This window comes from Cetorhinus maximus, chromosome 4 (genome assembly GCF_964194155.1).
Source record: "Cetorhinus maximus chromosome 4, sCetMax3.hap1.1, whole genome shotgun sequence".
Classification (NCBI taxonomy): domain Eukaryota; kingdom Metazoa; phylum Chordata; class Chondrichthyes; order Lamniformes; family Cetorhinidae; genus Cetorhinus; species Cetorhinus maximus.
Window position 1 is genome coordinate 63,721,074 of NC_135882.1, and position 15,110 is coordinate 63,736,183.

At 42.2% G+C, this 15,110-nt stretch overlaps 1 protein-coding gene across 1 annotated transcript in view; it reads right to left on the bottom strand.

Moving 5' to 3' along the window:
• The window catches only part of LOC144680077 (A-kinase anchor protein 7-like), a 68,650-nt gene that overhangs the window by 18,385 nt on the left and 35,155 nt on the right, over positions 1-15,110 (bottom strand). The window contains exon 5 of the mRNA XM_078541226.1: positions 3,250-3,419. Coding sequence (XP_078397352.1) covers positions 3,250-3,419 — 170 coding nt within the window. The remainder of the gene's footprint in view (positions 1-3,249; positions 3,420-15,110) is intronic.

Here is a 15,110-nt window from a genome sequence, read left to right on the forward strand (position 1 = left end):
TTTACCCCAACTCCCTCTCCTGAATTATTCGGATCCATTTCCTGTTCCTTTTCTTATTCCTTTCCTTTCCCGAGCTTTCCCTAATGCTCCATCTTCTCTCTCAATCAATGCAGTGATGGGGGCAGACTGACCCGAGATACTTTAAATTTCACAGGCGATCAGCAAGAGAGAGATAGAGTTTAGGTCTTATGGTATAGCCAGTGTAGTCCAGAGCAGATGATGTTATTCACAAGATGACTCCAGCTAGGCTGTCAGCTTCCTAGGGAGCTCCTCACCACGCCCATCTATCTATGGCCATTTGCTGCCATCCCTCACTGTTTCGCCCCTCTAGATCCTCACTTCCGCTGATTAAGTTCCTCTGATTCTAACCGTGGGTGTATTTTAATACAAACTTCAAGTTAACTTATTTTAAATAGCCTCTGCCTCATGGTTCAAAGCCTATCCCCCCCGATGTGAGCTTTGCTAAAGATCTGGGAAAATTCTGGCTGTGGGTTTTCTCTTCAATCTGGTTTTAAATTCCTCGACTTCAAGATCATAATCCTGCGCTGGATTACATTGGAAAAAAAAAGTAAGACCCTGCTTCTGACCAGAATCTGCTGTAATTTTTTCCTTTTCTTTCCTGATCTGCAACCTCTGGAAAAACCTAGACTTATAACATCTCCCAAGCTTGGCCTCTAGTTCCTGGATTCCTCTTAACATCAACTCAACATTTTCTACTCTGGGCTACACTGGCTAGACAAATATATAATTTGGCATTGGCAAATAAAATAGAACACAAGGAATTCCATATATCCAAGCTCCTTTTACTTGAGGTATTTCTGCAATATTAGTTGAAATGGAAGGGCAAGTGGGGAGAAAAATACTATACATTTGCTTCTCTAATTCTAACTTTATTTTAAAGCTCAGCAACTCAGTGAATCTTGGAAACCTAAAAAGTACTAGTTTTAATCCCTGGTCACCCTGGCCAGGTGGTTAACAGTGAGGTTGACTGTCCTGGGCTACAGGAAGACATAGACGGGATGGTCATATGGGCAGATAAGTGGCAGATGGAATTTAACCCTGAAAAATGTGGGGTGATACACTTTGGAAGGAGTAATTTGACAAGGAAGTATTCAATGAACGGCATGACACTAGGAAGTTCTGAGGAACGAAGGGACCTTGGCGTGTGTCCATAAATCTCTGAAGGTGGAGGGACATGTTAGTGGGGTGGTGAAAAAGGGATATGGGACACTTGCCTTTATCAATCGAGGCATAGATTACAAAAGTAGGGAGGTCATGTTGGAGTTGTATAGTACCTTGGTGAGGCCACAGCTGGAGTACTGTGTGCAGTTCTGGTCGCCACATTATAGGAAGGATGTGATTGCACTGGAGGGGTTGCAGTGAAGATTCACCAGGATGTTGCCTGGGATGAAACATTTAAGTTATGAAGAGACGTTGGATAGACTTGGGTTGTTTTCATTGGAGCAGAGAAGACTGAGGGGCAACCTGATCGAGGTGTACAAGAATATGAGAGACATGGACAGGGAGCAGCTGCTCCCATTAGTTGAAGGGTCAGTCACGAGGGGACATAAGTTCAAGGTGGAGGGGCAGGAGGGGGTGGGAAATGTGAGGAAAAACTTTTTTACCCAGAGGGTGGTGACAGTCTGGAATGCACTGCCTGGGAGGGTGTTGGAGGCGGGTTGCCTCACATCCTTTAAAAAAAGTACCTGGATGAGCACTTGGCACGTCATAACATTCAATGCTATGGGCTAAGTGCTGGTAAATGGAATTAGGTAGGTAGGTCAGGTGTTTCTCACGTGTCGGTGCAGACTCGATGTGTCAAATTGACTAATCTCGGTCAGCGATTTTGCAACTTGCAAATAGCCTTATTGCCCCTTCGTTGGGAGACCGTGGATGGAGGGAAGGAAAAGAGGGAAGGAAGGAAAAGAGAGAAGGAAAAGGAGGAAGAGTCCGGCCTCTCATTCTTTATCCCTATCTGAAAGTGTGAGCATACATTCCTCCATGTGTACACACATGAAAAGGCAGAATCAGACTCAATCGTAATACCTCTTAACTGAATAGCACATTCAGGCTCTCAAACCCTAGGTTCATCTTAAGGTACCAGAAGGTAGTTAATTCTTGTGCATTGGTATCCAGCAAGGAGAGAAAAAACTAGCAATGTAAGTTTAACTGAAATTCACACAGCTTTCTCAGTGAAGTAAGAAATTAGCCTACACTACTTGCCTGCACGGGGGCTAGTTAAAGATGGGGACTAAACTGAGAACTTGATGTTGACTTTCTACTCTTTTGGCACAGAATTGGGAGCAGGAGGCGGAGCAAGAAAATTTGTGAATGTTTAAGAGAACAAAGTCAAAACCTATACAATAAACAAGAAAAGAAAGTTCAGTGTGGAAAGGAAAAGGCTGAGACATGATATTGAAAATTGTACACAAGGCTAGATAATATACAAATTAGGAAAGAGAAAAGTTACACTTGAATTTATATAGCACTTTTCACAACCTCAGGACATCAGGGCGCTTTTTAGCCAATGAAGCATTTTGTAAAGTGGCATCATGGAGGAAACGCGACATATACAGAAGATCCCACGAGCAGCAATGAAGTAAGGACAAGATATCATCAGCGTGAGATCAGGAACAAAATGTTGACCAGGACACCAAAATTGTGTCATGGGGTATTTTATATCCACCCAAGAGGCATCTGAAAGACAGTACCTCCGATTAATGCAGTACTAAGGGACTGCTGTATTGATGTGTCAGCCTAGATTGTGTGGCAAGTCCCTAGAGAGGTAGCTCTCTCCACTAAGCTCCAAGGAGGCTACTTAACATTCAGAACCAAATCATGATGCCCCTTTTCTTGCAATTAAATCACACATGTGCAAACATTCAACAGGTAAAGGTCTAACTTTAAACGAAACAGGAAATCAAATGGATAATAGTAAATGGGGGGGGGGGCGGGGGGGCAGAGGGAGTATCCAATTTTGCTAATAGGAGCCAAAAGGGAAAGATATATACAACTTCCTTAGTGTTTACAGAAGGTAATTCCGCTTGCACAGCTATACAAATAAAAGGAATGTTTTAAATTCAACTACAATCACTTCTCTATTTTCACGAAAGATTTACAGAAATATGCAGTACTCAAGTTTATACCAGCTCTCACTTTATGTTACTTTATTATACAATGCTATTATGTAAAAAGCTTTATCAAATAGGATTCCAAGATAATACATCAACTCGTGAATCATGTACTGACCGGCCACTGCTTTCAGGTCAGCTTTTACTTTATCACTGGTATCATCTGACAGTTTTGCAAACAGAACCTGGTCATTAAATTGTCCTATTCCCTGGAATTGTAGATTTAGAGGTTTTCCCTCTAGGATGGCATCCACTTTGCTCTTACACTGTTGTAATGCTGACACAGCACTGGGAAATGAGAAACATTAGAACAATAATTAGCTTCACAGACAAATGCATTCCTTACTCCACTTCTGCCAAGCGTACATTTGTTTAAAAAACCTAACACCTGCAAATTTTAATATTATTTAAATAAACAACTCTTGCATGACTCAATATTCTCCAACCCAAATCCTAATGGGATGCCAATCAAGTCGGTTGCTTTGTTTTGAAGGGCATTGAGCTTTTGAATGTTGGAGCAGCACTCACCCAGGTAAGTCTGAATGTCCCATCACACTTTTGAATTGTAACTTTAAGATGGTGGAAAGGCTTTGGGGTGTCAGGAGACGACTCTTACTACAGAAACCTGCTCTTGCAGCCACATGCTTATGTAGCTGCTCCAGTTAAGTTTCTGGTCAATGGGTTAGGCCAAGGATGTTGATGGTGGGGGAATTCAGCAATGATAATCCCATTGAATGTCAAGGAGAGGTGGTCTCCCTTTAGTGATGGTCATTGCCTGGCATGAATGTGCTGCAATTGTTATGTTTCACTTATCAGCCCGGGCCTGAATGTTGTCCAGGTTTTGTTACATGCAGGCACAGACTGCTTCATCATCTGAAGAGATGCAAATGAACGTTGTGCAGTTAGTAAGTGTCTTCACTTCTGACCTTATGATTGAGGAACTTCTGCAGCAATGTCCTGAGGCTAAGAGGTTTGGCCTCCAGAACTACAACCATCTTCCTTTGTGCTATGTATGATTCCAACCAGTGGAGAATTTTCTCCCCGAGTCCCATTGACTACATTTTTGCTAGGGTTCCCTGATGTCATAGTTGGTCAAATGCTGACTTCATGCCAAGGGACGCCTCTCTTGCATCACCTCTGGAATTCAGCTCTTTGCTCAATTTTGGGCCAAGGCAAGAATGAGATTTGGAGCCGAGTGGTCCTGGCAGACTCTAAACTGAGCAGGTTGTTGGCATTTATTGTCACGATAGCATTGTCAACCAGACCTTTCACTACTTTGCTGATAACTGAGAATAGGCTGATGGGATGGTAATTGGCTGGATTGGATGTGTCCTGCTTTTTGTGGATGGGACAGTCATGATTTTTATGCTGCTGGTGGTAACTTCAGTACATTACTGCGTGGCCCAGCCACAGTGTCTCTCTCTACAACAGATTGCCATGCCCCACCATGTCTGAAGCACAGTGGCATCCCCCTGCCCACCCCATCTGTAATTGCTGCACTGATGGGCTTTGTATTATCCATCCAAAGCACCAAATGAACTGAACAATCAGATTGACATCTAATCCAGAAGTGAAAGTTAGCCAAAGCTTACCGGTCAGGAATCTGTGCTGAGACCTCAACTTTTTATGATTTACATCAATGACTTAGATGAGGGGAGTGAAGACATGGTAGCTAAATTTGCAGATGACACAAAGATAAGTAGGAAAGTATGTTGTGAAGAAGACATGGAGGTTGCAGATGGATATAGATAGGTTGAGTGAATGGGAAAAAATCTGGCAAATGGAGTATAATGTGGGAAAATGTGAACTTGTTCACTTTGGCAGGCAGAACAAAAAAGAGCATTACTTAAATGAAGAATGGCTGCATAATTCTGAAGTGCAGAGGGATCTAGGTGTTCTAGTACATGAGTCACAAAAAGTTAGTATGCAGGTACAGCAAGTAATTAAGGTGGCTAATGGAATGCTATCTTTTATTACGAGAGGGATTGAACATAAAAGTAAGGGTGTTATGCTTCAGTTATACAGAGCATTAATGAGACCGCACCTCGAATACCGTGTGCAGTTTTGGTCTCCTTAGGAAGGATATAAATGCATTGGAGGCGGTTCAAAGGAGGTTTACTAGATTGATACCTGGAATGAGTGGGTTGTCTGATGAGGAAAGGTTAGACAGACTTGGCTTGTTTCCACTGGAGTTTAGAAGAGTGAAGGATGATTTGATTGAAGTATACAAGATCCTGAATGGCCTTGACAAGGTGGACGTCAAAAGGATGTTTCCTCTTGTGGGTGAGTCCAGAACTAGGGGGCACTGTTTTAAAATTAGGGGTCACCTTTTCAGGACAGAGATGAGGAGAATTTTTTTCTCTCAGGGGGTTGTGCGACTTTGGAACTCTCTGCTTCAGAAAGTGGTGGAAGCAGGGTCATTTAATATTTTTGAGGCAAAGGTAGATTGATTCCTTTGCCAAACCAGAATCTCAGGTTATTGGGGTTAGATGGCAAAGTGGAAATCGAAACACAAGATGATCAGCCATGGTCTTATTGAATAGCAGAGCAGGAGGAGCCAAATGGTCTACTCCTGTTCCTATTTCTTCTGTTGTTCTTATGAGAGCAGCAGATTGAGATGACAAGTAAAACAGGAGTTATTTCTGACAGACCCCACGAAACTTTCTTGGAGATCCTCAGGGAGCTAAGGAACTCCTGGTCTACAATATTCAAGAGGGACTAAAATTAAGTTTTTTTGCTCCTTGCTGCTCATATTCAGTACAATTGGTTCAATTTATTTTAAAAGTCAGGGAGGGGAGTTGGAAAGAATTTTGATTGGAGTGTCTTCAGGCAAAGGTACATTAATGAACAGCTAGACAGTGTTTAAAGATAAACAGTAAAGGATAACAAATAGAACAGTAAATTAACAGGTAGTTTCTGTCTAAAGGTATAAGTTATGTACAACGTTCATTAATCCAATCACTTGGAACAAGACTTCTTTGGAAATGTCACTGTATTCTGTTCTTTCAGCTCTTACAGTAACCGCAAAGATCATTTCTGACACTCCATTGCTAATACTTTGAATTTTTGAATCCTTTGTAGATTCCAACAATGGGAATGAGTATATATTCTTTTGGTGCAATCAAATGAAAAGTTAACACAAATTAAGAAACAAGTTAACAAATTAAACAAATTAACAAAACAAGTTGGGGGGATAGTCCCTTAAATTACCAAAGGAAACTTAATCTAAATCAAAATGCCATTCCCAGGAATGACAATGTACCCCAGCCCCCACTGGTCATGGAAGGCCTGAAGCAAGCCAGCAGACACCACGTGCATCCTCTCCAGGGAGACCAGGTCATGAACGTAGCCACGGAAGAGAGGCACACAGTTGCGTCGGAAGACCCCCTCAATCGCCCACTGCATGGACCCATCGTCCAAGAGCACCCTGAAGAACTCCACAGTCAGCTCGTCCAGCTCTGGGGTCTGGCTGTTGAGGGTGCCGGTAGGCTCCCATAGGCTCATAGGGGCATCAAGCTTTCCAGCACCCTCAGGGCCGACCTGAGGCAGGTCCCCCCACAAATCTATGCAACATCCTCGCTGGATGGATCCAGAGAGAACAGAGCAGAAAAGTAGGCTCTAGCTTGAGCCCTAATGCACCTGAGACAAGGGGTTTGTCATCGGCCAGCAGTGTAAGGAGCAGCCAACAGACCCCATGCCTTTTTTTCAAGTGAGTAGAAGTAGGGGAACCATGGTCCAGGTCCTTGAGGAACTGGATCCACGACCTCACACACGTGCCTCAGGACCTGACGAGTTGCAGGTCCCGCAGCACGCCCTTCTTGTCATACGCCAGCCGCAGGGCCAGGTCCTCATTGGGCTGACTGAGACTTGATCCCAGGTCAAGCACCTCCTTCTCCAACTCCTTGATCATGGATTTACGCCTCTTTGTCGACCCCTTTGCATAGTCCTGACAGAAGACACTGATGTGAGTCTTGCCCATGTCCCACCATAGCCTCAAGGAGGTGAAGCCTCCCTACTTCCTTCTCCAGCTAGCCTAGAAGTGACGGTATAAGTCCAAGAACTGCTCGTCCTCTAGCAGCAGGTTGTTAAAGAGCCAGCACGCAGGCCCCAGCCGAGCGCAGAGCGGAACAAGCTCCGTCCACACGAGACCATGGTCTGAGCACGGCGCCTGCTGCATAGAAGCCGAAGGAACGCAAGACACCAATGCCCTGGAAGCGTAAAGACTGTCGATTCTGGACAGTCCAACTCGTGTGACACAAAAGTGAAAATGCTGGAGTCAGGATGGAAATGTCACTACTTGTTCACAAGTTGAAGGACTCAGCTAGATCCCTCAACTTCCCCACCACTAGCGTGTAGTGCTGGGCACCGAGTCAGTCAGAAAGAATATATAAACACACATATATACACACACAACTTAATTTGGAAGTATTAACACAAGACCTTCCTCAGTGCTTCACCTTAAGAAGAGAAATTCTGTAATGTTAAATAAAACAGAAAGGATTCTACTACCACAGAACCTTATATCAAGGCTGCTTAAAATGATAGGCCATATATTCAGACTAGAAAACAGTCAAATCCATGCAAACAGATCATCCTTTCCACCCAGCCCCTTAAAAAAGATAGTAGTTAAGCTACATGAGTGGTAGAGGGGAGCAAATCAAAAGAGAAAAATACATTTCCTCCAAGAGGGGGATGAAGAGAAAGGAGAGGAAGAACAATAATTTTGTGATTTGGGAAGGGATGAAGAGAAAAATATGCTTTTATGAACAGAGAGATGGGAAACAGGCAGAGTGGATCTTAATGGGTAAAGGGGAGAAGTACCACCTGTGAACTGTTGGATGGATAGGAGGAAAAGAAAAAGAGGAAGAGACGAGCATTTCTGAAGAGGGCAAAAGTTGTGGGTTGGACAAGTGGGAAATTAAAAGAAAAAGAATTGCACACATATCCATCTTCAAACAAACACTGGCTACTAGGGAAATAAACCTTTAAAATAAATTAGAGATCACAGAATCATTAAAGTAAAATCTTACAGCACAGAAAGGTGTCATTCAACCCACCGAGCTGCTTCTTTGAAAGAGTTAGCCACTCGCTTACTCTTTGCTCACATGAATGCATTTATTTCCTTTGCAAATATTTTAATCAACTCCCTTTCAAAATGTACTGGCAACTCCTGGCCATTGCCTCTATTTATAAAGCCAATGATCTCATATGCTTTAACAGCCTGCCACCAAAGATTAGTGTATGTGCATCCACAAGTCTCTCTGTTTCTGCACTTCCCATTTTGTTTATATTGTGTGTCTCTAATTCCTTCCAATAGAAAACTCTGCAAGAAAATTGGGGGAGGGAGGGATGAGACATCTCAAATTCTAATTGCAACCTTTTAATAGCAACCTTCTGCAACATTTCAGCAGATCTGGCAATGAGGGAGGAAGAATGCAGGGCAGCAAAAAGAGGAAGATGAGCGACTTTAATTTAGAATTCTCAATTCATGTGAAAAGTTATTAGTAACCAATTAAAAGCAAGATATTTATTGCTTCCAGACTTCTTTGAAAATTAGTGTTGTTTGACTTTAACATAAATTGCTAAAGACTAAAAAGGATCGAGTTACCCTTCAAATGAAAAGACTTTGAACAGTAGAAAAATCATTGTTACAGTATAAAGCTCAGTTCCACCTAAATAATTGGATTAATTTAAACAGAATTCTTTCATAAAGGCACTCTCTCAAATTTGGCATTCAAATCATTAAAAAATGTTGCTTAATCGCATTTATTACAGATGAGTTGAAATTGTGCAAATATATTCATAATGAACAGTATGTACATAATTGGTTAGTATTCTATAGCACAATTTCAGCCCATTATATTAATTGCATGTGGTTCATCATTCTAGGTTTCTGGTCAAATGAAGGAGTATTTTTTGAGACAGCATTTTAAATTCTAAAGCTATCATTTTTCAATGCCAGAATTGTATATGTTATGTTCTTCTAGGAAGCAAAGTGAGAAAAGGTCGATTAAGTGCCTCCCTTAATATCACAAAGCACAGGCTAATCATTTGTGGATGAAAGTAAAATGAAGTTTTGTGAAGAGGAAAAGATTCATGAAGGTTCCCAATAGAATACGGTTGCATACAATTTGGAGTAGGTAATGTGTACAAATATTAAAAATCAAAGGACATGATAAATGCTATTTATGAGGAGCATTTGTGAGTTGCCTCTCCCTTTTCAATTTAGTGCTGGATAAAGTAAAATTGTTTTTATGTACCTCCTCTCCACTCACTTCTGGTGCTCCAAATACACTTTCCAGGTGAAACAGCAATTGGTGTATAATTTACTAGATTGTATTTGTTGTTCACAATGTGCTCTGCTCTTTACTGAGCAGACCAAGCGCAGATTGGGTGACCAGTTTGCAGAACACCTCCAGTCAGTCAGCAAGTGTGACTCCAATCTTGGATCACTAATTCTCCACCTTGCTCTCATGCTGACCTCTCTGCCCTCGGCTTCCTGTAGTGTTCCAATGAAGCTTCAGGAGCAGCACCTCATTCTTTAAATTAAGCACTTTACAGCCTTCTGGACTCACTACTGAATTCAACAATTTCAGATTGTGATCTCTGCCCTATTTTGTTTCATTTTTCTTTGTAGGTTTTTGTTTACTGTTGCCTTTCCCTTGTTTTTGCTTTCAGATGGCAGCTGTTCAGCATTGTCAGTCATTCATACCTGCTCTAGGCATAGCCTTTGTTTTTCTGTTTCTTTTCTTGTTCCATATCACTCCCTGTGGCCCTGCATGACTAAACTCTTTTGTCATTTAATCTCTCCTGTATTCCCCCTATCACAGGCCTTTCCTTTTATTCTTTTTCCCACCCACACCCCCCCCCCCGCCCCCTTGACTTGCTTAACACATATTACATTTCTAACTTTTGCCAGTTCTGATGAAAGGTCACTGACCTGAAACGTTAACCCTGTTTTTCTCTCCCCTGATGCGGCCTGACCTGCCGAGTATTTCCAGGTTTTTTTTTCCATTTCAGATTTCCAGAATCTGCAGCATTTTACTCTTGTAAAGTTGTTCTCCTTCAAGGGATCATCCAATTTTCCTTTTGAAATTATTGATAGTTTCAGCTTCCGCCACCTTCATGGGCAGTGAGTATTGTCATTGTCACTCACTGCATTAAAAAGTTCTTCTTCACATTCCCCCTGCATCTCTTGCCAAAAATTTTAAATCTGTGTCCCCTAGTCCTTGTAGTTTCAACTAATGGGAACAGTGTTTCCTTGTCTGCCTTTTCCAAAACTGTCATAATCTTGTACACTTCTTTCAAAGATCTCCTCAGTTTCATTTGCCCTAAGGAGAACAACCCCAGCTTTTCCAACCTTGTAACTAAACTCCCTCATCCCAGGAACCATTCTGGTAAATCTCTTCCAAGGAACCTCACAAGCTACTTAAAGTGTGGTGCCCAGAGTTGGATGCAATACTCTACTTGGGGCCTAACCAGAGCTTTATTAAGGTTCAGCATAACTCCCTGCGATTGTACTCAATATCTCTATTTATGAACCCCAAGATCCCATATGCTTTGCTAACCACTTTCTCAATATGCCCTGCCACCTTCAAAGGTTGATGCACGTGTGCCTCAAAGTCTCTGTTCCTGCACACTCTTTAAAACTGTGCCATTAGGTTTGTATTGCCTCTCCTTAGCCCTTCTGCCAAAAGGCATCATCTCACACTTCTCTATGTTAAATTCCACCTGCCACTTGTCTACCCATTATTACGGTCTCCAAATAGACCAATAATTTTTAAAGAGAAATTCGAACTTCCAGTTAATAGTTGAAAGAATGACAACAAGATTTCACTTTTTACGATGTTTACTGTAACAAAAGCGCTATGGACTACCTTTGCATGCAACTCATCCCTCAAGCCACAGAACAGAATTCTCCCCTTTTAGTTAAGCAAAATATAGTGATTAAGGGTATAAACTTTCCTACTGCTTATTAGGGGTCATAAGATTGCTTTGATGAATGAACCCTCAGCGTGGATAATCCAGGGGGTGGAGATTTCTATTCTTGGACTTGGTTCAAGCATATAGCTTCTAAAAGAGCTGAAGTTATCTGTTTCAAGCAAGAAGCCTGTCTGGTACATCAAGCTCATTACGTTTGGTGACAAGGGTAAAATAGCTCCGACGCTGCACCCCACCTTGTGAATGTGAGTAAATCAATTCTTAAGAAAGAAAAAAATATACTCACCAGTCATGCCGCTCTTAGGTAGAATCGACCCTTATGACATGTTCATGGAAGACTGGGGCCAGTACATAGTGCGCCTAGGTTTTTATTTCGTGGTGAATGCAATAACCACGAAAGAGAAGCAGAAAGCAATTCTTTCAAGTGTCTGTGGCAGCAAGACATATAACCTCATCCGCAGTCTGACGGCCCTGAACACACCCAATTCTAAATCTTTTAACGAATTAGTAGACCTCATGAAGACACATCTTCAGCCAAAGCCATCGATAATAATGCAGGGGTTTAAGTTTAACTCCAGGGTAAGGGCCCCGCATGAGTCCATTGCAAATTATATAGCGACATTGAAGCAGTTGACGGAGTGCTGCGACTTCGGAGACACACTCAATAACATGTTGCGGGACTGGTGCAACATGGCACCATTCTTCAGTTGGGGCAGGAACCTTCCACCAGGCCTGGCATGAAAACCAGAGAGACAGCAGCAAAGAGGGAGGCAGTTTCCACTGCTTGAGAAATGAAGAGACCTAATGGAAGCATTTCAGCAGCCACTCCGAAGTTAATCTGTTATAGATGTGGGGGTAAACATGTACCGGAAACCTGCAGATTCAAGGAGGCAGAATGCCATTACTGCCATAAAAAAGGCATGTAATAAACCAATGCAGGGCGAAATCAAGACAGCCCATCGGACAGCAACCAAAATGAATGAAGTGAATAATATAACAGAACCTGAAGCTGCTGATACTGATATCTATTCCCTATACAATGTCAAAGCAGTAAAAACTGAACCAAATAACCATCACCCTTCAAGTGAATGGGAAGCCTCTAGTCATGGAGGCAGATATCGGAGCCTCCGCCACAGTGGTGGGAGAACAAACATTTAATTACCTAAATGAAGGTACCCAGCCACTGAATCTGGAGCAAACCACGGCTCAGATGAAGATATACACTGGACAGCCAATACAGTTAAAGAGCATCGCCACAGTACCTGTGTGCTATAGGCATAAAACAGCTCAGCTTCCAATGATCATTGTGAAGGACAAGCTTTCTGGGCCGCGACTGGTTACAAATAATTAAGTTCAACTGGTCTGAAATATTTCAAGTGAGAACAAGAAGAATTCCTGAGCTGTTAAGGAAATACGACAGTACTTTGTGACAAACTTGGAAAGATAAAAGGCTTGCAAGCAAACAATATGTAGATTTGGAGGCAACACCCCAGTTCTTTAAGGCCAGACCTGTGCCTTATGCCCTAAAAGGAGAAGATGGTTTCGAAAGGCCAATCGGCTTTGCCTCCAGAACTTTCTTTGCAGCCAAGAAGGGGTATTCACAACTTGAAAAGGAAGTTTTATCAGTAATATTTAGAGTGATGAAATTCCATCAGTATCTGCACGGACGACATTTCACCATACTGTCAGACCATTGACGGGTTTATTCAGTGAGGATAAAGCTATTCCACCAATAGCATCAGCAAGAATTCAACATTGGGCTTTGATAGTATCTACGTATGAGTATTCCTTGATGCACCATACTGGTGTGCTTATTGCAAATGCAGACGCACTCAGTTATCTTCCATTACCAGATAGCATTGTACATACTCCAGTACTACAAGAAATTTTGCTTGTGCTGAATTTCTTGGGACTCTTCGACTGTGTGCGTGAAGCAAATAAGGAATTGGACAAACAGAGATCCAATTTTGTCAAAAGTCCAAGACCTTGTATTGCAAGAGTGGTCAAATTCACAAGTGTCCAAAGAGATAAGACGATTCCATGCCCGTAAAACAAAGTTAAGTGATCCAGATGGAATCTTGTGGGGATCAAGAGTCGTCGTCCCTTTGCAAGGAAGGGAACAACTCTTGACAGAGCTTCACAGTGCACATCCAGGCATATCAAAGATGAAGATGTTTGCACAAAGCTATGCCTGGTGGCCAGGCATAGACAGTGGCATTGAAAGCATGGTCAAGCACTGTCTCCAATGTCAGCAACAAAGGTTGCCCGTTTCAGCTTCACTGCATCCACGGGAGTGGCCTGGTCAATGCTGAGTTGGACTACATGTAGATTATGTAGGTCCATTTTTAGGTACCATGTTTTTACTGATCGTCGATGCACATTCTAGGTGGATGGATGTGGATGAAGTTAGATCGCCGATCACCGACATCGAGTGCAACTATTGAAAAGCTGTTCCAGTGATTTAGTATTCACAGCCTACCTGAAATCATTGTTTCGGATAACTGTACTATCTTTACTTGTACAGAATTTCAGAGATTCATGAGTTTAAATGGAATTAAACATATCAAAACAGCATCATATCATCCCTTATCAAATGGGTTAGCTGAAAGAGCAATGCAACCTTTCAAATCAGGAATGAAGAGGTTATCTGAAGGTACTCTAGAAACTCGACTTTCCCATTTTCTTAACTATTGTACGACCGCTCATGCTACTACACGTTCAACAGTGTCTGAATTTTTGATGAAACACCACCTACGCACAAGGTTAAGTCTGGTGTTTCCAAACTTAGAGGGGAAGGTAGAGAGGAATCAGAATAATCAAAAATTGAATCATGATATTCATAGCAAAGCGCGAAGATTTTCTGTAGGAGATACTGTTTTCATGTGGATTTTTGGAAATGGACCTCGTTGGGTTCCTGGTATAATTGTCTCAGAAACAGGACCCTCGTCATTCCAAGTGGAAGTGGAAGACCGGATTGTTCGAAAACATGTGGATCATCTAAGGAGCAGAGAGACATTCTGACAACCAGCTATTCAGCCTGTAACTGATGTCGAACCTTTAATCCCTCAGGTGACAAATCAACCTAGCATAGACATAGCTGATGTCTCTGTTGAATTGCCTAACCCTAAATTGTTATTTTCTATGGATGTACCTGATGCTGAAGCTCCTGATCATGTCGATCCAGTGGGAAAATCTCAAGTGGTAGAGCTACGCCGCTCTAACCGAATTAGAAAACCACCTCACACTTCATCTTTAATCACCTGACCTGTGTATATACATATATGTTGTGGATTAAAATGTTCTTTGTAAATAAGAAATGTAAAAAAAAAAGGGGGAGGAAATGTGATTGAAGGTAAAATCTTTTCTACTGCCTATTAGGGGTCATGTGATAGTTCTGACAAATGAGCCCTAAGCGCAGGTAATCTGGGGCAGGCAGGCAGGCGGGGCGGAGGGGGGGCGGGAGGAGCTTTCTAGTCATGGACCTGGTTCAAGCAAATAGCTTCTAAAAGAGCTCTGTGATAAAAAGTTCTGTTTCAAGCAATAAACCTGTCTGGTGCTTCAAATTCATTACACACAAGAAAAAATCTTCACAAATATACATTACAATGTCCTTTAAGTAGACATTCAATTCTCCCAAAATCAGTTCAAAGTGATTCTTAGCTCCCAATGGTTTACTTCTGCCCTTTTCCAGCCTGGTAACTTCTAACCCCAGGACCGTCCTTCATGGCGAAAGGATTACTGGAGATCCCCTGTCCAGAGCAAGGTGGGTGAATCTTCCAGCCTTGTTTTAACTCCTCACAAATTTGGTCTTTTGAATCCTGGTGCAAGCTTCCACCCATATTCCAGCACAGTGAACCATTAAGACTTTCGATCTCTAGCTGCTCTCTCTCCCCCAGATCCTGGCAAAACAACCCACCTGCCCGTAATATTTGGAGATATTTTAGGAAAATCTATAACCCGATCTTTATTATGGTTTCTTCTGTACTCTTCTTCATGGAAACATGAATCACATGGGCTTTGTGTCCAGGTAGAAAGGCT